Below are 21,816 nucleotides of genomic sequence, written 5' to 3'. Positions count from 1 at the left end.
AAATATTTTTATAATTTTGAGTTGTTTTGAAATGCTGATATCAGAAATAAAAATTTAAAAAAAAAAAAATATTATTTTGATATAAATGCATTAAAAAACAACTAATTTGATATAATTTGTACTAAAATACAAAATTAATAGTGGTACAAAGCTGGAAACACGAGTTGATAAGAAAAAAAAAAACATTGGAACGCAAGGAAAACTAAAATTTTTATATTAAAAAAAGAAAGAAAAAATCAAAAAAAGGCGAATTCTTCTTACATTTGTGGAAAGAAATTGAGAATGATTGGCAGGAATGTGTTGCGTTGTAGTAACATGATATATTTTGGCAACTTAAAGACTTAAGTGGAAAATGAGTAAAAAGACAGGACAAAATTTGCCTGCGCATAAAAAACAAGAAGAAGGCTGTTTTTAAGTCTTCAAGCCCATACATTGCACCTCACTGCGGTGCTCCAAATCCGTACCATAACGTAGGACCCACTTATACTGACCTTTCCACGCGGCCCTGCCACATCATCCCATCACGCACTTCCCGTGACGCGTGCACTACACAACTCAACAAAACAGTCCCTTGATCCCCGACTCCCACGCTCGTGCCTTCTCCTTAGCCCCCCTCACGTGCACGCATAAACGTGTCAGCATCTCCTTCTCTCTGAAGTCAACTTAGTCGCCAGATCCAACGGTCCATAAACCCCTATAAGTACACAACTCAAAAGCTCGGAACAGAAGCTTCAAGTTCAGCCCTTCCAAGACTTTTTCATCAAGTTCTCACTCTAATCAATCAACCAAGCCATGAAATCTGTTCCACTGAGAACCGGTTCATTTCCGATCCAATCAACGGTTCGGCCAGGCTCACCTAAAATCTCTCTAACACGTTACGATTCACCGACTAACATCTTCTCCGGTGTTAGTTCTCCGAGAGATTCGCTGCATTTGGATATCAATCATCACCAGACAGGAGCTCCGATTCGGAGGGCGTTGTCGGAGAGTAATGTCATCAGATCGGAGAGGGAGGCTTCCAGAGGGCTGAAGAAGCCTTCCGGTGCTGGTTCGCGGTCTTTTCCGTCGATGATACCAGAGGTCGAGGAGCATGTGTTTGGGGACAGGGTGGATGATTACGCTGGAATCTGGCCGAAGAGCGGGATTCCATTGGAGGAGTTAGGTTTTTCCGGAGACGGATTCGGTAAATCCTCCGGCGGACATGGGGGAAACGGCCGACATGGGAGAAGCGGCGGTGATGATGTTAGCAAGATGGGTGATTATTATAAGCAAATGTTGAAGTCAAACCCCAACGATGCTTTGATTCTAAGAAACTACGGAAAATACTTACACGAGGTAGGAAATGTTTAATTAATTAATGAAATGATTAAGAGGTGGTTTTTATTCGGGTGTGTTGCAAAAATATACTTGATATGAAAAATATTGTTTTGTGTTTTTTTATGTCAAAAATAAATAAATAAATAAATATATATATATATATTTATTTATTTATTTTTTTTAAAAAAAAATCACTTTTGTAAAGCAATTATATCACATTTAGTTGACACAAAGTAGCTTGATCGAGTAGTTGTTTATTATTTTATTTTTTTTGGTTTGGTCAAAGGTGGAGGGAGACGCGGAGAAAGCAGAGGAGTACTACGGGAGAGCAATATTGGCGAGTCCAGGAGACGGAGAGGTGTTGTCTTTGTATGGGAAATTAATTTGGGATGCAAAAAGGGATGGGGAGAGAGCTAAATCTTACTTTGATCAAGCTGTTTTCGCCTCTCCTAATGATTGGTAATTTTCACACCACACCCTCCTAATCTCTTAAATAACTTTTACTTAATATTAATGGGATTACGTGACTAATTTACTCCTTTGTTTTCGTCATGTATAGCATGGTATTGGGATCGTATGCAAGTTTTATGTGGGAGGCAGAGGAAGGCGGTGAAGAGGAGGAGGAGGACAAGAGTGAAGTGTCATCAGCAGCGGCCATGGTTGCTGCATTTTAGCAGAGGGACAGTCCCTTGATTTTACATTTTTAAAGAGGGATTATATAACTAACGAACTTCAATAATTAACAAGAAGAATAAGAAAAGGAGGGTTATGTTACTCTATTCTTGTAATCTTAGAGGGAAGCTTCTTGCTTGCATCCTGAAGCTGAGAGGGAGAGAATGTGGGGTTTCTACTCGTCGTTTTACCCTTGCTTGATGTTTGTATAGTGTAATCTGTCCAAATCTAAAATATCTTCTCCTAAGTCTATTGTCAAATGTGAATATCAATTCTTTCGGATGCTTTTGTTTCTGATTTTTTTTAAATTAATTTTTTTATAATTTATAATTGTTATGATATACTAATGTTTGAATTAAATTTAAATATATTTTCAAATAAAAACTTCTTGAATTGCCATCTCAATGTCAAATATTACCTTTATCAAACACTAACTTCATCTTGGTGGGTATTTTGGGACTTCCAAAATTAGATGCTTGAACTCCGCCGTTTTAGTTCACATAAAGCAATGTCTAATAGTAAAACTATCTAGGTGGTAGTCTAATAATAAATGTTTGGGATCAAAAGGTTTGTTTTTTCTGTGGTCTCAGGTTCTAGCCCTATGGTTGCTCATATGATTGCCACTTTTGTGGTCTCAGGTTCTAGCCCTGTGGTTGCTCATATGATTGCCACTAGAGGCTTACATGGTCGTTAACTTCAGGGTCCGTAGGATTAGTCGAGGTACACGCAAGCTGGCCGAACACCCACATTAAATTAAAAAAAAAAGTCTAATAGCAATGGCTACACATTTATTTTAAAACAATGCAGCTGCTGGTTTTTTCGAAGTTTGAGTAGTATTCTTTTGGCTTGGTGATGTTGAAACTATAATTAATTAGTCGGCACACTTTTTTTCCGCTAAGGAAGCTGAAAGGAGTTTTCATTTTTTTCATTTTTTTTTAACTCTAAGCGTAGTAAAAGAAAATTAATAAAATAATAAGGTGCAAAAAATATTTAAATAGATAATAAAGTTTAAAAAATTACACATTTACTATTCACACGTGATTGTAATTTATAACTTTTTTTAAATTACAAAATTATTGAATATAAGATTTAATAAAAAAATTAGAGGCATATCAAAAGTTTGATAATAATATCATTGATACCGTTGAAAAGATCTCGACAATATAAATCCAACAACACAAAATAAAATTATCAACGGTGACTAGAATGGACCACACGAGTTGTCCAAAGATATCGGAACTCACTTGATTTTGAGGCGCTCATGTGACCCATTCCGGTCACCATTCGTGATTTTTTTTTGTGATGTTAAATTTATTTTGTTGAGATCTTTTCAATATATTAATGATGTCATCATCGAAGTTTTGATGTTTTTTTTATCTTTTCTTTTTTTTATTGAATTTTGTGTACAATAGTTTTATAATTTAAAAAAGTTTGCATGTAACACTTACAAAATTGCATAGTCATCTTCAACTCTCTAATCAAATTTTTATTTGTTTTTACTATGCTAAAAAACAAAAAAACTCAAACCGTAAGTTCCATCTCTGGAAGTGATAAGAGAGCTTCTTTGCTAATCTGGGCATGCCATATCCCAAGATCATGGCTAATTAACATTACATAATACTTAACACATGGATTCATTGCATACAAGGGAGGGAGGATAAATCCTAAATTGATGTGTATTCTATCTCTGCCACATGTTATGGCATCTCAAATTCCACTGCAGAAAATAACTCTTAACAATTGAACAAGAACACGCTATAAATTGCCGTGTCATCACGAAGTCCTGGTCTGCATCGTCAATCAGGCAATTGAAACAACAGATTTAACAGTCTCTTTTGAAGGATTCAAAGCCTTCCGAGTCCCTTTAATTAGTGTGCTTATAGTCTCCTTCGCACTGCTGCTTATTGTTCTTGAAACGGTGTTCTTGCCTATGTTTTTGGTTTTGTTCTTCTCAGCATCGCTGATAGACTTGTGTCCATGGCGGCCAGGCAGAGCAGACCTTGGGCCAGTTGTAGGAACCTGCAAGTCACAGAACATCAATAGTCGTAAGATTACGTAGTCTCTATAATGGCCATGAACACCCTGATATATATTCGATGCAATGCAGTTTGATTCTTCTTTCTTGTCTAGTTTAGAAGGATTTATTATTGGAAACCCCTCGAAATAATAACCGAACTACTAGCAAATAACAAAAAGGAGATAGATTCTGAAACTTTTATTGGGAAGGCCTTTCTGGCTTAGAAAATCTATAAACTTCTCTCTTTTTCCCCTTTTCTTGGACGTAAAAGAAATTTAGACAGCTTACCTTCTTTATCTCAGGGTTTGAGGTCGATTCTTTCCGAAGAATGAAGCTTGGCAATGGCAATGTTTTGAATGTTGAGTTCTTCCGAAGTTTATTAGTCTCCGATTCCTCTGCTTGGTTCTTCTGTAATCATTAATGCGTATAAATTTTTAGGTGACGGGAAATTCTTGTATATATAAGTTCAATCAATGGGAGGAAGTACCTAATGTCTGCTGAAATTTAAGAGGACAGGCTTTACAGGTGTCTGAGAATGAAGAGAACGAATATAATAATTAATATACCTTGGGAATGGATTGTGAAGATTTGTTTTGGATGTCCTTCACCTGAATTTTTTCTTTAGTTTTTACACCGTTCTGTTATTTGAAAGCCATAGACATAGCGTCATGAATATTGTTATCAATGAACAAATTAGTTAAATAAAGCTTGCCTTCCTGACTCTCCCCTGAGTCTTTCAGAAAACTAGGTTGTCTTTATACTCAGTTAGGGGAAAGCTTGAGAAGATATTTCTCATAATACTTGCTAATTTTTTTGTCGTTAATCAAAATGGAACTCACCTCAACTTTCTTATCATCAGTTTTGGTAGATGTAACTCTCGGCCTGGGATTTGATGCAGTAGTAGCACTACGCTTCAGCTTAGAGGCCACTAGATCTTTAGCACTAGGCGAGGACTGCACCCTGAATCATGAATCATTGAAACCGTAAATACTCAAGTATTTCAAGGTGTTAGCTCAGCGTAATGTTATTCTGTTCTCAGTTTGTTTAAATGCCCCTGGCTATAAGTTGATCGATGTGCTTCAGAACTCTGAAGTAGAGAAAAGGTTGAAACTGCGAAATTCTGATAAACTTACTTGTAGTTGACACTAGCAGATTTGGATAGTTTAGGAAGTTGCAGGTCTTTAAAATCCACCGAAGCTCGTCTTTCTCTAGACATTCTTTTGTCAGTGGCCAAGGAAAATGGTTGAGGAACTGTGATTTTCATCTTGGGAATTTGCTTTGGGGCCTGTTTTGGTTTCTTTGCTATATCTGCCTGGTTTACTCCTACTTTTTTTGCCTGTGATTGCTTGTTATCATCAATAGCTGTTTCTGCTTTGCTTTCATTTTTTTCCTCCTTTATTTCCTTTGGTATTTGTGGCTTTTCAACTTCAATACCATCAGCTTTTTCTTCTTTGTTCTCCACTTCTCTTACATAGTTTTGTACAACACCGGACTCCTCTTCATTAATCTGTTCTTGTTTATGTACTTGTTCAGCTGCTACCTTTTCTTCCATAACTGCACGTAACATTCCAAGAATAAAACGAACAGTTGAGATATATATAAATAATCATTTATAGTATGGTTTAGAAAAAGGAAAAAAGCATAGAAATGAAAAATCAACTCTAAGCTGACTAGAGGACTAGGTTGGACAAGGATGAACTTACCTTAAGCTAGCCCACTCTCTTACTGCTGTTGATGCCAGATTATGGAGCCTGATACTAAATATATACTAGTCGTGTGAATTTTTAGTCAACTAGAAAGAAGGGTTTATGGCTATGTAATTGAATAGTGAGCAGAACAATACATTTGGTAATTGGTGGCCAAAGGTTTAGTAATTGGTGCAAGTGGCAGGCAAGGAAGGGCAGACACTGTGACATCTCATGGACCTTCGTCGCTTTGGCTCTATGTTGTGTAATCGTTCGATATGGCATGTTCACCCACTGTAATTGTTGGGGGCCGGCATCTGCATGCTTATCCACTGAGATTTGTCATTAGCATATGGTTCTATCTGGGGTTAAACTGTGAAAGCCAAGTGTAGATCATTTCCGTTAAAGGCCAAAATGGAGAAGGTTGTAGGGTCCTGAGTTGGACATTGCGTATATTTTTTGTGGAGGCTTGAGACGATACCGTGAGTCGGTATCGCGAAACAGCATCGGAATACTGTTGGGTGAAACAAACCCGCACGGAAAAAAGAAGGAGATGAGAGCAAGATATAAGCAAAGGATCATATGACTAAGAATATCGACACCACAGAGGGAAGCCAGCAAGAGTTTGAGCCAGGAATTTCAACGACCAGATCATGATAAAAACTTAGAGCTCTAACCAAGTACAAATTTGAACAGCAAAGGGGGAGACGTTTAGCAGGCAATAATCAAACTCTTGTAACAATTTATCTTTAGATAAATGAAAGAAAACGGAAACTAGCTAGGGACGCCAGAGGGTTACATGCATGGCATCAGCTTGAATCAGAACACGAAGGCTAGGAGGATAATTGCTTGGTTGCTAGAGCCAATGCCAGCAGGAAGATCAGTAGGTGTATTTACCTCGCGAAGAAAGAATACGTCTATACATAATTTAAGATATAATAAGCACATAATTCAATACTGTGTATTATTTCTAAATATAAAAAAGGATCTTGAATGATCTATACATATAGTTATACAAACCATCAACAATATTTAACAATCAATTCGAATAGCTAGCTAGTGATATTTAATAATATAATTCTATATTTTTAAAGTATATATTGCATTAATACTTTAAATGTAACATGAAAAAATTAAGACTATATGTGAGACTCTTTACAGTAATTTTGTAGAATGTGATTTTGTAAATGTTTCATGAAATTTAAATACAATTTCTTAAAAATTAAAAAAATTATAGATCAAGTTGAATAACTAATGAATGAAAAGAGTTCATCACATAACTCAACTTGATTTATTACGAGTAAAATATAAATAACGATTGTGAATATAGCAAGAAGAATGTGAATATATTAAAAAAATATCTTTTTTTTTAATTAAGATGGGTGTCTGGATCAGTTTGCGCGCACCTCGACTAATCACACGGGCCCTGAAGTTAACAATCATATAAGCCTCTAATGACCCTGAAATTTATACGACTCGAACTGATAATTTTTAAAGAGCAAATTTAAAATTTAACCAGTTGAGCTACATCCTCAAAATTAATATCTCATTATTATGCTTATGTGCAAGTAATCCTTAAAATGGTATAAAATAACATCTTTCAAAAGATATGGGTAGCAGATGAGTTAATTTTAAAAACTGTGTGCAAAATGTAAATTATTAAAATTACATGTTGCACGAAAACAGTTACATCAACCTCAAAACTAAAATCGACTCTTTTTTTAAAAAAAAAATTGACACTCTTTAAAAAAAATAAAAAAAGAAGAACTTCGAATAACCAAGAAAATAAATTATCATAATTGTGCTTATTTTAAAAAATATTCAAAATAACAATGGGCTTTAGGTTTATAAAAAGAGTTTGGACTTTGGAGGCCTGCAAAACCTTCCCCACGCTATAAGTTCATAACATCACTTAAAATTAAATCTCACATCCGCCTGACCGCCTCCCTCCTTCTCCATTCGAAAAACAATGGGCAAAAAGAAACACAAGGAACCAGACACCTCCACAGCCCAGAACCACACGGCTTCTGCTCTTTCCGATGTCTTCCAAACCCTATTCAGCGGCGCCGATCAAACCGCCTCTACCTCCTCCCTTTTCTCTGATAGCAACCCTTTCAAAAGAAAACCCGAAGACCCAAAATCCAACGAAAACCCTAGCACCGATGTCGACACCCAAAAACCCAACTTCTATGAAACTACAGAGAAACTAAAAAAGGTGAAAACTGAAAATCCCAATTTGGGTTTTGAGCCAAAAGAAGAGGAAACGTTAAGGAGGAGAAAGAAGAGAAAAAGAGACGATCTTGAGAGAGAATATGAGGCTAAAAAGTATGGTCCAGTGGTAGATAATGAGGAAAATGCGAGTGTTGTTGTTGGGGCTAAGAGGAAAAACACTGATGATGCTGCGGATGTGCTGGTTTCAAAGGAGAGTGAAGGGTTTGATGATGAGAGCAAGTTGTTGAGGACTGTGTTTGTTGGGAATTTGCCTTTGAAGGTGAAGAAGAAGACACTTATTAAGGAATTTAGTAAGTTTGGGGACGTTGAGTCTGTGAGGATCCGGTCCGTGCCAATTGCTGAAGTAGGTGTACTTTGATTATGATGATTGTGGTTTTTTGTTGTTGATTTGTATTGATTTTGATGGTATGCTTTGTTGGTTTTCATTTTGGGCAGTCCAAGATACCGAGGAAGGGAGCTATTTTGTTGAAGAAATTTAATGATAATGTTGACAGGTATGCTGTTGTTTTTTACAGATGTTTGAGATGTAATTTGCTCTTTTTTTTCATGTGAAATCAATTAAGGTATCTTTAGATTATGGATTTGTTTCCGTGTTGTTTCAGGACATATTTATATTCTGATAGTTAGTTTTGATGTCCATTCTCATGCCGTTATTCTAGAATTTCACCTGATCAATGTTACCATATCTGCTTCCTTTGTTCATCTGATATAAAAAATTTAGCAAGTACTTGTTCCAGTTTTTCGAGGTTTGTTTCAAAATCCTTACAAAATCTATGATCCCTAGCTTTTTTGTATCATAATCTGGAAAAGAATTAATTAGATGTCCGTAAGCAAAATGGTACATACACATGCTTCTTCTATTGATTAAATGTATGAAGGGAAACTTGAAGTGAATGATCACTCTGAGGATAAAAAAAAGATGCCTTGGTAATTAACTGAAGAGAAACCAGTGCATGCCTTTGAGTTGCATCACTAACAAACAAACCTAATTAATTTAATTATGTATGTTTACTTACTATAGGGTAGTTCACTGCTGGGATCTTCTCTTGCCTATAAGGACCTTCTGTTTAATTAAACTTCGTGTTGTGATTTTGGTTGATCCCTTATATCAATTTCTATTTATTTTCATAGCAATGTCACTTTCTTATGAAGAATACCATGTGTTGCAGTGTTCATGCATATGTTGTTTTCAAGAATGAGCAATCGGCAGAGGCATCTCTCTCCCATAATATGGCTGTGGTATGTTTCATTTCCAAAAGTTGGCTAAGCAACATGGTTTCAAGTAAAAAAAGATTATTTTATTCTTCTTGAAATAGGTTGGAGGCAATCACATTCGTGTAGATAGGGCATGCCCACCTCGCAAGAAGTTAAAGGGGTCAGATGCTCCCCTTTATGATAACAAGAGGACAGTTTTTGTTGGTAACCTCCCCTTTGATGTGAAGGTGATCAGCTATGATGTGATTTCTTGATGTGCATTTACTCCCTGTATGCATTTGTTGCTGCCTAATTTGTTAATCTTATCTGGATATGTCTCTTTCATCTCACTGCAGGATGAAGAACTTTATCAGCTTTTCACTGGTATTAAAGATCTTGCATCCAGTATTGAAGCTGTTCGAGTAATTAGAGATCCTCATGTAGGTCTGGGAAAGGGCATCGCCTATGTGCTGTTTAAAACAAGGGTATGATGCATTGCTATTTAATGCTCAGTTTTTTCAATAATTTTATCATTGAAATTTATAATAACATGCTTTCCTCTGTTAGCACATTCCTAACTCTATTTTTATCTGATGTGACATAACCATTGAAGCTGATGTTCTGAGAGCTGCCATTTGTACCCCAAATTTAGAAATTTGAGGTTCTTGTAACACTCTGTAGTCAATATTTTAAGTTGGATGTTGATTAAGATTTCAAGTTATATCAAGTTGGACCGTTACATACTTAGATTATATAACAAGCTATTAAGAAATAATCCAATTTAAAAAGAAAAGAGCATATTTCACATGAGTGTGAAAGTGTGGTCTTGTTATTTTGTATTTTCTTTCCAGATTTAAGGAGTGGCAAACTATGATTTACTTAGGGAATGGCTGTGATTATTTTTTTGGTAGATTATTTTTATTCTAGTCCAGATATGTATCATTGGAGCTGTCAAGCATCACTTGTAACTTTGTAAGAGATTGAAGCTTTGGCCTGTAGTTCTTGAAATTTTCTTACTTTGGCAATACATTTGTGGATGGCATGTTAGACTGGGCAAAGAGCATTGTCAGGGCTGGATTTTCATATAGCTGTTTTATGATGATATGCTAGGAAATGAAAGGATGAAGTTTACTTGTGTATGTATTAGTTGATTGTTTTGTGTCAGTGTGTTTGGATTCTCTTTTAGCAGTTTAGGATTGGCTTGTTTAAAATTGGGTTTCTGAAAGTTCTTACTCAAGAGTAGCTTAAATTTTATATCAATGCTTTCATTAGTTTGCATAGTGTATTCAATAAATCCAGGGTCTGTCCTGTAAGGTTAACGACTTCTGAGTGGTGGCATGCAGGAAGCTGCGAATTTGGTGATCAAGAAACGGAATTTGAAGCTTCGTGATAGAGAGCTGAGACTATCTCATGCCAGACAGGATTCTACCCCCTCCAAGAGAAAGAACTCATTTGCTGAAGAGACAGCTAATTCACCAAACAAGAGGTTGGCACCAGATTCAAGGGCTCCTTACCATAACAACAGGCCAGATAGGAAGGCTGCCAAATCCTACCAGGGCTTGCGTGCTAGCAAATCTGGTGTGGAGAAGAAAGTCCATGCTCCTGCACATTCAAAGCGAGATGTAGCACCTAAGATGAAATCTAAGCCACGAGAAGAAAAGCATCAGGGGAAAAGACCCGCTGTTGCTAAAAGAAAGGCAAAAGCTACAGCACTCAAGGATGGTGGTGCTTTAGAACCAGCCAGGCAAAAACGCAAGCTCGATAGCCGGACCCCAGACAGTTCCAACAGAAAGAAAAAGGCCAGGAAATTTAGGTAGGAAAACGAGGAGATATAAATGCCTGTGTTGTGAACAATCCCAAAAGACAGCAAGACACCATCTCTTGCAAATAGGGATATTTTCATTCCTTGTTCTAATTTACTTCATAAATCCATGTACAAGTATATTTATCAGCAGTGTATCTGTGACTAGAATGTATTTTTTGTGCACCATTTATTTCTTCGTGGGATTTCTTGAACTTGGCTTTATGCTTGATTTCTATGGATTTTGGAGTGTTTCAAGGGGGTCGCTAGTCGCTACCAACAACTAATTATTGCTCCAAACGCTCTAGGATTGCTGGTTCATGGAAAAAAATTTCCAAAGGAAATGAAAACTCGATACAGGAGTAGGGATTATGAACTTATGGTCCATTGGAAGAAGGGAGCGCTTTGGTGGTAGTATCTTTATTCTTTTCTAACAAACTATATCTCGATAACATGAATGATTGGCCTTTTCCCGTCTTGTCAAGCGTTGTTTAGTGGGAAAGGTCTATTTTGAGTTGGGACTGTAACTTGCAGCTTCAGCTTTGAGAGTTGATGGCTAGCTCAGCAAACCTCAAGCTCAAGCTTTGAATAAAAAGAGAAAAAGTGTTTGAGAACTAGGTGTAAATAATATTTTTAAAATTTTAATTTGTTTATTTAAAATAAAAATATATATATATTTTATTAAGTTTACTTCCAAAAATGAAATAAAAAAAAACAATAAGTTTATCAATTTTAAAAGTAACCAATAAAAGTTAATCTATTGAATTATCTTTTTCAAGAAAACTCCTGGTGCCTTGATTCTAGAAAACTATCGTTCTAAGTACAAGATTCCGTAGGCTATACTATTAAATAATTTTCCATCTAGAAAAAGAAAGTAACAGGTTAGAGAAAGCGATTCTTTAAAAAGTTGGATTTCTAAAGTAAACCGAAGTACAAGAATTTAAGAGTTTATTTTTGGAAATTCTAAAGAATTTTGACTTTTGGAAATCATTAATCTTTTGAAATTCCTGAGGCCGAAATTACTTAAATTAATTGTCTTTTTTATGTTTTTGAAACATTTTGATACACCAATATAAAAATAATTTTTTAAAAAAAAAATATTATTTTAATATCAGCAAAAAAAACAAAACATTTTTAAAAAATCATTACCCCTCTCAGACACCCCACATCAATGGGTGCATCATAAATTGATTAACATAGTATTGCAACTGTGATAAACCCTGCGAGGCTGCAACAGGAGAAAATCTCTGGTTAAGACCTTTTAATGTGTCTAGCAGAAAGGATGTGCATATCTTTGAGATTGATTACTCTTTTTTTTTTTTTAGGCATTCAAAATATACAGGTTACCACCCATCCCACAACTCCAGTACAAATAAATAACCCCAACAGGAAAATGAGCTTGTGCACGCCAGGCATCCTCCCGAGATCATCATCTCTGGCATCTGCAGCTTTGACAGTGAAATCCACAAATAGGGACACCTGTGACTTACATTTATTTGCTGTACGGAAACGAAGTGGCACCGTAATGGCTGCTAGGTGGCTGAAGACGCATGTACATCAAGCAAGTATTTCCAGAAAAACACTATGATTTACTCTTGCTTATTAATGTAGGGGTAATAGAAACAATCCCGATGAGGAATAGAGTGGCAATGGAGTTGAAGTCATAAAGATCGCCTATAGATTGCAATTCTCCAAGAGCTATTCCAGCCTGCATGATAACCAGGTGTCCAACATATTTAGAAAGCAGCAACGACATGTAAGTTCTCCGTTAAATGTTAATGACATCCTTAACAATTCAAAATTCATACACCTTTGCAATTCTTAATCAATCAGCCCACATTGCATTTGATTTTACAACTTATGACTCATAGACTGAGGTAGAACATCATGTATATATATGATGCTTTATATATATAATGGCATTTACTCCAATAAAAAGTAGACTCTGTTATTCTCTTATCAGAGTATTGGTAACACCAGACACCAGTTGATTTTTTAGCACTGCTTTTGCCAGATGAAGAGAGAGATTCAATGAAAAAAAAACCTAAGCTTCACAAGTAAATACCTTAACAGTGACATAAGCAGCAGGAACAAGTCCGATCAAGGTTGCCAGGAAGAAAATGTGATAAGGAACATCAACTATTGGTGAAGCAACATTAATAAATGTATTTGGTAAAGTTGGGGTTAGTCTTAAGAAAAGCATGTAGTTCAACAATCCTCCTCTTCTTCTAGCCACCTGAGAGTGAAAGAAACAATTTTCTGACAATTTTCCAGCAAAAATAAACACAAGTTATGCAGGAGTTGAGATTCACCTGCTCTTGGAAGAAACTAAGCTTGTCAGGCCAGAGACTGAAGACAAGAGGGCGCCCGATTAATTTTGACAGGAAATAGCAAGAAGAAGCACCAGCAGTGGCAGTGAACACCACCAAAGCTACACCTTTAAATACTCCAAAAAGAGCCCCAGCAAGCAATGACATAAAAACAGTGCCAGGGATCATAAAAGTCTGCATGAAAATGTAGACCACACAGTATCCCACCAGGACTTGTGCAGTGTAGTCACTTGTATAAGTTTCAAGGTGATCCCTGCAGAATAGCATCCACATTATACTATACACATATGGCCAGGAAATACACAATTGCAGTAATTTGAAGCAAAGAAAATATGAGTAGCAAGTGAAAGGAAACACAGAAGCAATATCTTTTGATATGAAAAAATCACAGAGTCAGTACAAATTTCCAGTAATATTTTAACCAAGTCTTAGCACCTTGAGATCGCATGAGATGTACAGATTCATTTATCCCAAGAGGACAGGTATATCAAGTAGTACATTACAAGAAAAATCCAACAATACTTGTCATTAGTTCAAGTTCCTATATAATAACCATTAAACAAATTCTAAGCTTTGGCTCAACTTGCAAAGCAACAGAAGTTCAAATGTAGACCACCTGCATATGAAGGTCTAAATGCAGTGAACCTTCCACAAATCCTTGATTTGAATAATCCAATTGGGTCATAAAATTTACACCCATTTTTTATATCAACCAGAGCAGAGCAGAGCAATCCCTTGATGTACTAAATTAAACTAATAGATATCGGCAAGTAGAAAGGGAATCCACATTTCACTTTAAAAGGCATGGGTCTTGATTTTGCTTTGATAAAACAGTCAGCTCTGCCTTTACTATCAAACACCCCCCCTCCCCAAAAAAAAAAAAAAAGAAGCAACCAGCAGAACACAAATGAATGAAATTTATGTAAAAAGTAAGACAAAGATTTGCCCATCTCTTTCAAAAATCCTGAAAAAGTTGAAACAATTCCATGCAACAGAAAAGGTAGACATGAATGGTAATAAAAAGAAAGAAAACCTGAGGATTTGAAGATCTTCAAGGGTGCGAGGGAGCTTGAGGAAACTGTAATCAGATTCAGGCATGGTTAGGTAAACCCCCAAAAGACCCAGAACGAATCCCAACAGAACAGAGGAAGCAGCAGCAACCTCCCAAGAGCTCAAAGGAAATCTGGATCCCACATGTCCTCCTTTTCCCTTCATCTCTCACAAACTCCCTTCTTTCTCCTTCGATATCTTTTTTTTCTTTTTTGCTTTGAAAGGGAGAGAGAGAGAGAGAAGGGAAGGGAGGGAAAGGTTTAAGTTAGAGCTGCTTTGCTTTTAGGACACTCCTTCCTTCCTTGTCTCTGTTTGGTGTGTTTTAAATACGGTTTCTGTTTCCCTCTCTCTCTCTCTCTCTCTGCCTGCATGTATTTCTTATCTTATGACACCCAATGGAGAGGGAGAGAAAGAATATTCCTTGGAGAGAGAAAATTAAATACCAAAAGTTACGAGAATCGAGTAAACAAGAGAACGAAAAAATTGCACAGTTGTCGTATGTCGACAGTCTTCGGTGGTCCTCTTCCACCGCGTTTTTACTTTTTAGCCATTCTAGTAACCACGTGTTTTCTTTTTTGTTTTGATTTGGTGCGTGCACGTCGAGACTTGAGAGATGCCGTGGCCTCTCTTTTGTACCCTCATCGCCGCTACTTCTACAGGATTTCCCTTCCCTTTATTTTCATCTTCTTTTTGTTTTATACATTGGAGAATTATTTTTTAAGTTACTCACTTCTAACTTGGTTGTTTACGTGTATTTAAAAAAAAATATTTTTTTTATATTTTTATATCTTCAATTTATTTCTTATGCTTTTATTTTATTTTCATGTGTTGATATTAAAAATAATTTTTAAAAATAAAAAGTATTATTTTAATATATTTCTGAAAAAAAAATATTTTGAACCGCAATCGCAATCATAATCTTAAACATTAACTAAAATACAGTCATTAAAAACACTATTTAGTTTCAAGTCATGACTTGATGAACAAATTATTAAGAAGATTTATAAGAATTTTTAATACGGCCTTAAAATTCTAAACCAGCAATTGCTAGTACCATACTTTATACGCACCGATCAATATATTTCTAACATTTTATAAAATCTCCCCAATATATGCGGTAATTTTCAAGTAAAATAAAAATAAATAAAAAAATTGGCCAAGAGAAAAGATAGGCCATAGCATCAATCAAGCAATTATTAATATGTGCGTAAATAAAAAAAAATAAAAAAAAAAAGTGAACTATCAAGGTCCAACGACAGGACAATAGAGCAAGAGATTTATTACACGTGAGGTAAGCCGTGAAAGCACCTGGATAGTTGGAAACGGCACGATGACATGGGGACGATAATGATTGGCGGGCGTCAAAAGTGGCCTGCATGTGCGCTTATCTCGCTGCATCCTACACCTCACCCCACCGTCGCACATTTTTTATTTTATTTCTACTTTATTAACTTTTAATTTAACTACCAAATTATCCTTTTGTTCTTTTCCAATCATTTGGCTTTGGAGGGAGCCACCCATCCAGCAAGCCACTTGTCCAATCTTAAATAATTTATTGTCTTCAAGTTTTTTTTAGTTAACTCGCTCCGCTTCGCTTGTTATAGGATTGTCGTGATGTGAAGAAAACACTCCACGTATGCACTATAAAAAATCACCTAATAATGTATTGTTCATTGGAATACTGCTCTAATTATTATTATTTTGTTTTAAAAGCTTTTTTTATTTCAGTTATTATTTTTTTAAAAAAGAAATTATCCTTATACACTGCATTGGCTATAATTTAGAGCCGATAATTTATTTCAATTGGCTTGTTATAGAATTCTCGCGATGTCAATAAAATGTTCTAGCATTAAATTATTGCTCGATTTAACAAGATAAAATTTAATTTTATTGATAAAAATAAATTGAAACATTTAGGACTAAATTTAACACTTGAACAAAATTGAATCCTTTTACTCTCTTTTTTTCATTGTTCATGAGGCGCTTTTCTAGAATTTCATCCTTGAAATTTTTTTTTAATGTTTATTAAGGTTTTTTTTGTATTTTAATCCAAAACTTTATTTTATTCACTTTTTAATCTCTAAGTTTGACATAAGGTTGCTGGAAACAATGTAGAAGAGAGAAAGTAGTTGGCAAACCACATTCCAACAATAAAAAAAAATTGTTTTTAGTATTAATGGGTTCCATTTTATTAAAATGGTTTCATTAAAATGTTTTTGTTGATATTTTGCGTTGAGAAATTAGTTTATTAAGATTATAAAAGTATTTATAGATGAAAAAAGTTAAAACTAAGTTTATAAGGTCAAAAAACTCAACTCGATCTTCCAATCACCTTTCTGGTTGTCAGAATTTAGACAAGTAAGCGATGTATCATTTGTTTTATTAAAAAATATAATAAAAAGAGTAGATAACATGTCATCCATCCTTAATAAAAAAAAACAGGAAGAAAAAGATTAGGCGTGCAAATCTTCTTTTTGCTGGGCTGGGGCCGCAGACCCATCTTTTTGCCCTCAATGTTGCTCCTTTTCTATTTTTTTCATTTTTCTATTTATTCTGATTGAAATGCATTGAAAAAAGGCTTAACATCATGATTTTTAAATAATATTATAGATTTTTATGGGAATGTCAATATTTTACTACTCATTTGAGCTAAATAGTTAGGTAGACTTCCCTGCACCCCTTCGCAAGGAGGAAGGAGCAATTGCATTCACGACCTTCACTTATTTATAAGGTCTCTATCACAACTATGATTCTAGATTTATATAACCGATTCAAGTGTGATAGTTTTTATTTTAAAATGTTTTTTAAAAGTATATTTTTTTTAAAAATATCAAATTAATATTATTTTTTAGTATTTTTCTATGTTCTTGATGTGCTAATATTATAAATACAAAATATAAAATTTATTATTTAAAAACATCATGTACGGTAATATTAAACATGCTCTTAGTCACCTCACAGCTAATACCAATAAAGAAATATGAATTTTTAATTAAAACGAAGGTGGTGCGTGCAGAAACTCTCCTGGAGATGTGAATTTGCCATCTTCTTGCTGGAGACCACCTGACCATCTGGCATTTAATTAATTGGATAATTAAAAAGGCAAACCCTGGAAATCAAAAGCAAATCTGGGAAATAATAGAAAGCAATACGCGAAGCCCAGCAAAACTAGATCCATGGGCTTCTTGGTTCAAATCTAAGGAAATTGATCAGCGTCCTCATACTGGACCTCAAATTCCGCTTATTAAATAAGCATGACTCGGCCTCCACTCAAGGCCGATAAAATATTCACAGCAGACATCAATATGAAAATACTAAAATAATATTAATTTAAAATAAAATAAAATAAATAATTTTAAACTTTTTTAAAATATAAAAACAAATAAGAGGAGACTCTCTTTCATTCCATCATATCTCTCAAGAGTACAGTAGTGCACATAAAATGAAGGGCAGATTTTACCTTTGATCTCTCGATGTTCCGATTTTATGCCAAGAATTTGGTTTGTGGCAATCAGCTCTCACAACTCCTACAGTAATCCATTGTATTTGGTAGCAGGTGTTTGGACTCTGGAGGATCCCATTGTAGGCTTCATCATTGCATTGAAGGTGCCATCATCACTAATTGTCTCGAAATGGGAAGTAGATCCTCGGCATATGGTTGATAACTTGATACACTATTAAAACGTTCTCAAAACCAATTATTTGGATAAATTCCTTGGAAAACATAAAAAACATAAAATTAGATTATTTAAAAAAACTTATATAAAAACTTTTTTATAATGCATATTATTTTTAAAATGCAATATTGTAATGGTCATAATATTGAATTTTTTTAAAATAATATGACGACATAGTATTGTTTTGGTCATATTTTAGAATAAATATCTCAACTATACATTTTAACCAATCAAAGAATTTCAACTCCTTTTCAACCTCCACAGTTTCAACCTCAGCTTTCTTGCTTTTTAGTTCTGTTTTACTCCTTTTTTAATTCCTGAACTTGAGTAATGGTCTCCTCTTGATGACTGATGGCTGGCAATTTTTTTTTATTATTTTTTATTAACGTAGGTGTTTGGGCTAGCTTGCGCGTACCTCGACTAATCCCACAGATCCTGAAATTAACGATCATGTAAGCCTTCAGTAGTCTTGAGGAGACTCAAACTCGTGATTATTGAGGAGCACACACAAGACCTGACCAATTGAGCTACCCCTCAGACAAATTCTTTTCACTACTAGTGCTGGTGTTTGGCGTTCATTTGGTTTTGTGATATTGATTATTTTTAAAAGTGTTTTTCATTTAAAAATATATTGAAATAATATATTTTTTATTTTTTAAAATTTATTTTTGACATCAGCACATTAAGGTGATGTAAAAATATAAAAAAAATAAGTTAAAGTAAAAAACATAGAATAAAATATAATTTTATTTAAAAATATTTTTGAAACTTAAAAATAAATAATTTATTGTACGGTGCTGGAGTTCGGTGGGTAATGAAAAATGTGTGCCACAAGAGGAGGGTTGAGAATGAAAGAGATTTCATATCTATATAAATTGAGATTGATAGTAACAGCTCAATTGGTGCCATTTCATTCTCGCACATACTGTTAATCTTGACTTCGTGATCATAATGTATGCACATGCTCAAATCACGACTTTCAGGCATCATTAATTTCCTTGGCACTTTGCAACTTGGAAGCTCATCACCACTACTTCTCACTATGGTAATTATGCTCCAAAGAATTGCTTCTTGGTTTAGTTCATGCCGCATCAAAAACCAACTATTGCATGAAAAAAATGTGAACGTCGTTTTTTTTTTTTTTTTTTTGCATGTGATAAAAGTATTTGGAATGGGGATAAAAAAGCTTAACTGGTGCATCAAATCAAATTAGTCAATTATCGCATGTGTTAATAAATATATATATAAAAAAAAATTAGTGTGGCCTGTTCGATCTAGCAAATCAAGAGAAAACTAGTTTATCGTTTAAATAATAATCTAGTTAAAAAAAATCATGTTGTCATCGTTTTAACCTGTGTCTAACCCCAACTTAAATGTAAAACAACATTTTATCAAATAATTAAATCATAAAAAATATTAGGAAGTGAAATGAAAAAATAGCGATATATTGTATTGATCCGGGTTAACACGATAAATGTACAACCCAATTAATGGAAGCAACCACAATAATTTAACCTGGATGAACAATCTGTGTTTTTCTTTTCATTCTCCGATTCTCTTCCTGGTTATGCTTTAATTGAGTCTTAATTGATTTCAAGTCGGATTAAATCCTTCTTGATCATAATTTTCTCTTGACATGAGAATTAAGAGATTTACACTCTTTCCTCTCATTTCTTAAAAAAGGGGCTAGCCACCTATCTTTCTTTTTAAAATAAAACTTATTTTATTTTTAGTCTTTAAGTTTTCTATTTTTCAATTGTGTTCCTTCATCTTTTAGGTCAATCCTAGTGTTCGACCCCAATCCCTTTTCTTTATACAATTTCAACCCTTCCCTATTTATTTTTATCAGGGACTTTATAGCATGCCTTTACAAATAACATGTTGTTTGATGACTTTAAAAAATTAAGGCAGGCAAACAACTAAAAAAATTTAATTTGTAGCCGTGCGGGCCTACTCTTGATGGGTGTTTGTTTACGCGGTAGCTTTAGCTTTTAAAGCAAACCGCGTAAACTAGGCGTTTGGTAATATGAGAAAAGCAATTTACTATTTGGTGGGACCCATAAATTCTTTCCTCAAACCACCGTTTCGCACATAACAGCTGGGAGCTGCTTCTCGTGTAATTCACCTGGGCACTGTTCACAACAGTGCCCATGCCAGGTGATGCCAGGTGAATTATAATTCACCTAGACACTGTTCAATTCACCTGGCAACGCGAGAAGCATTCACCTGGCATTGTTCACGTGAACAGTGCCAGGTGAATTTTTGTGGCACTGTTCACATGAACAGTGTTCATTGGAGTGCGTTTGACCCGATAAAAAAAATAATTTTTTTTTAAAATTGCGTTTTACTTGAAAAAATAGTGTTTAATATTATTTAATAACACTACATAAATTAGAAGAACATCACATGATGACGTAGCCTTTGTGGAATTTGATCGCAATTCTAATTTTGTTTCTGATGATATTTTACCTGATTTTGTTGCACGTTCAAAAAACCATGGAAACTATAGTCCTTATCAGATGAATTTCATACATGATGAAATTGTAGATAAGTTAATGGAATGATAAAAAAATTTGATATAAAATATTATTTATTTAATGATGTAATAATGGTAGTTAAATCTACAATATTTAAATTAAAAACCATCAATATTAATATATATCTTTTTTAGTTATTTTATAATCTCAATTTGAAAAGTATGTTTAACCAAACATATTAAACTACTTTTTATTCAACCTCAATTTCAATCACAATTTTAATCAAATATATATAAATATCAAACCAACATCAACCAAAAGTACTTTTTATAAAATAATTTTTTTCAAACCACAACCACAAAAGCTGCCACAATAACAAACAGACATTTTGGGCTCAGAAGCCAATACATTAGACCCAGGCTTCTAGGTTCTTTTTTAAATGCATATTTAAAAAATATATATATATATAATTTTTTTAGTTTATGCACCAATAAAACTATTATTATAAGATTTTGCTCTCAATTTTTTTCTCTTGTATTTTTTTAAAAGCATAATTGTTTTCAGTTTTTTTTTATGGAGATATACTTGTCTCATGATCCTGATCACGAGTTTAGCGAGTTAACCCGAATTAACACAAGTTTTCTTTGTTGCTTTTTTTAAATTGATATTTCTTTTATTTCATCATCCGATAATGGGTTGGTTGAGAGCTAACCTTTATATTTTTTTTGTTTTTTATGTGATAATTTTGTTTTTATGACTCGGGTCGTGAGTTTGATGGATTTAACTGGATTTACTCGAGTCATTTTTTAAGGGCCCTTTTTAAATTGATTTTTTAAAAATTTTTGTCATTCAATATTTTTGTTAATTGAAATTGAGATTTTTAATTTCTTTCGATTTATTTTTTATGAAGTTATTACAATTTCATAATTCAGGTCGTGAAATTTACAAGTTAGTCAGGATAGGCTCAAGTTTATCCAATATCATAGGTGTTCCAAAACTTTGTATAATAACTTCGACGTACCTATATACATTCAGATTATACTGAGTTCATCGTTTTCTTTTTTTCTTTTAATTATGATTTGTCCTAAGAAATTTCTTCCCTTTTCTTCATTTCTTTTCACTATGATATGTGAAATCTCAAAACCCGTATACCATACTTGTTTTTATCTCGAGTATTGCAATCAATTATGTGTATTACTAATTAGTATCTAGAGTTTTATGATATAAACTTTTAATTAAACTATAAAGGTTTTTTTAAAAAAAAAACACTAGAAAAGAGAGATTCTAAGAGTTTTCCATTGTCACATAAAACGTGTAAGGCAATGAAAAGAGAAATATTAAAGCAAACTTATAATTGAAAAGAA

General features: G+C 34.2%; 4 protein-coding genes across 5 annotated transcripts; 2 read left to right on the top strand and 2 right to left on the bottom strand.

The window, feature by feature from the left end:
* Positions 1 to 311: 311 nt before the first annotated feature.
* LOC18094150 (uncharacterized) lies at positions 312 to 2,236 on the top strand. The gene is made up of 3 exons (XM_006368322.3): positions 312 to 1,335; positions 1,604 to 1,776; positions 1,877 to 2,236. The coding sequence occupies exons 1-3, from the start codon at positions 793 to 795 to the stop codon at positions 1,989 to 1,991; spliced, it is 831 nt and encodes a 276-aa protein (XP_006368384.2). The 5' UTR covers positions 312 to 792; the 3' UTR covers positions 1,992 to 2,236.
* A 1,313-nt stretch (positions 2,237 to 3,549) lies between these two features.
* Positions 3,550 to 6,031, bottom strand: LOC18094149 (protein WVD2-like 3). Of its 2 annotated transcripts, XM_024582665.2 has the most exons (6): positions 5,710 to 6,028; positions 5,140 to 5,560; positions 4,846 to 4,966; positions 4,573 to 4,644; positions 4,295 to 4,414; positions 3,550 to 4,008 (listed from the first exon to the last, which is right to left on the bottom strand). In XM_024582665.2, exons 2-6 carry the CDS (start codon positions 5,556 to 5,558, stop codon positions 3,790 to 3,792), a joined length of 951 nt encoding a protein of 316 aa, XP_024438433.2. In that variant the 5' UTR covers positions 5,559 to 5,560; positions 5,710 to 6,028; the 3' UTR covers positions 3,550 to 3,789. The 2 variants fall into 2 exon arrangements, with proteins under 2 accessions (XP_024438433.2, XP_024438437.2); XM_024582669.2 differs by lacking the exon at positions 4,573 to 4,644 and having other exon boundaries at positions 5,710 to 6,031.
* Positions 6,032 to 7,603: 1,572 nt separating this feature from the next.
* Positions 7,604 to 11,133, top strand: LOC18094148 (uncharacterized). Its single transcript, XM_006368320.3, has 6 exons — positions 7,604 to 8,266; positions 8,359 to 8,417; positions 9,093 to 9,162; positions 9,240 to 9,365; positions 9,474 to 9,602; positions 10,461 to 11,133. The coding sequence occupies exons 1-6, from the start codon at positions 7,661 to 7,663 to the stop codon at positions 10,932 to 10,934; spliced, it is 1,464 nt and encodes a 487-aa protein (XP_006368382.2). The 5' UTR covers positions 7,604 to 7,660; the 3' UTR covers positions 10,935 to 11,133.
* Positions 11,134 to 12,000: 867 nt separating this feature from the next.
* On the bottom strand, positions 12,001 to 14,648 carry LOC18094147 (uncharacterized membrane protein At4g09580). The gene is made up of 4 exons (XM_006368319.3): positions 14,282 to 14,648; positions 13,231 to 13,501; positions 12,984 to 13,154; positions 12,001 to 12,626 (listed from the first exon to the last, which is right to left on the bottom strand). The coding sequence occupies exons 1-4, from the start codon at positions 14,461 to 14,463 to the stop codon at positions 12,501 to 12,503; spliced, it is 750 nt and encodes a 249-aa protein (XP_006368381.1). The 5' UTR covers positions 14,464 to 14,648; the 3' UTR covers positions 12,001 to 12,500.
* Between the last annotated feature and the right edge of the window lie 7,168 nt (positions 14,649 to 21,816).

Source organism: Populus trichocarpa, chromosome 1, assembly GCF_000002775.5.
Source record: "Populus trichocarpa isolate Nisqually-1 chromosome 1, P.trichocarpa_v4.1, whole genome shotgun sequence".
Lineage (NCBI taxonomy): Eukaryota > Viridiplantae > Streptophyta > Magnoliopsida > Malpighiales > Salicaceae > Populus > Populus trichocarpa.
This window is presented reverse-complemented; position numbering and strand designations above follow the sequence as displayed.

What these genes read in the sequence shown, in the direction of transcription:
- LOC18094150 (XM_006368322.3), top strand. Translation starts at nt 793, where the DNA reads ATGAAATCTGTTCCACTGAGAACCGGTTCATTTCCGATCCAATCAACG. An exon ending in ACGGAAAATACTTACACGAG is followed by an intron (nt 1,336 to 1,603) that starts GTAGGAAATGTT and finishes GTTTGGTCAAAG; the next exon opens with GTGGAGGGAGACGCGGAGAA. An exon ending in TTCGCCTCTCCTAATGATTG is followed by an intron (nt 1,777 to 1,876) that starts GTAATTTTCACA and finishes CGTCATGTATAG; the next exon opens with CATGGTATTGGGATCGTATG.
- LOC18094149 (XM_024582665.2), bottom strand. Translation starts at nt 5,558, where the DNA reads ATGGAAGAAAAGGTAGCAGCTGAACAAGTACATAAACAAGAACAGATT. An exon ending in TCTGCTAGTGTCAACTACAA is followed by an intron (nt 4,967 to 5,139) that starts GTAAGTTTATCA and finishes TTCATGATTCAG; the next exon opens with GGTGCAGTCCTCGCCTAGTG. An exon ending in CTTCACAATCCATTCCCAAG is followed by an intron (nt 4,415 to 4,572) that starts GTATATTAATTA and finishes TAATGATTACAG; the next exon opens with AAGAACCAAGCAGAGGAATC.
- LOC18094148 (XM_006368320.3), top strand. Translation starts at nt 7,661, where the DNA reads ATGGGCAAAAAGAAACACAAGGAACCAGACACCTCCACAGCCCAGAAC. An exon ending in GGTCCGTGCCAATTGCTGAA is followed by an intron (nt 8,267 to 8,358) that starts GTAGGTGTACTT and finishes CATTTTGGGCAG; the next exon opens with TCCAAGATACCGAGGAAGGG. An exon ending in ATGTGCTGTTTAAAACAAGG is followed by an intron (nt 9,603 to 10,460) that starts GTATGATGCATT and finishes GGTGGCATGCAG; the next exon opens with GAAGCTGCGAATTTGGTGAT.
- LOC18094147 (XM_006368319.3), bottom strand. Translation starts at nt 14,463, where the DNA reads ATGAAGGGAAAAGGAGGACATGTGGGATCCAGATTTCCTTTGAGCTCT. An exon ending in TTAGTTTCTTCCAAGAGCAG is followed by an intron (nt 13,155 to 13,230) that starts GTGAATCTCAAC and finishes TTTCACTCTCAG; the next exon opens with GTGGCTAGAAGAAGAGGAGG. An exon ending in CTGCTTATGTCACTGTTAAG is followed by an intron (nt 12,627 to 12,983) that starts GTATTTACTTGT and finishes GTTATCATGCAG; the next exon opens with GCTGGAATAGCTCTTGGAGA.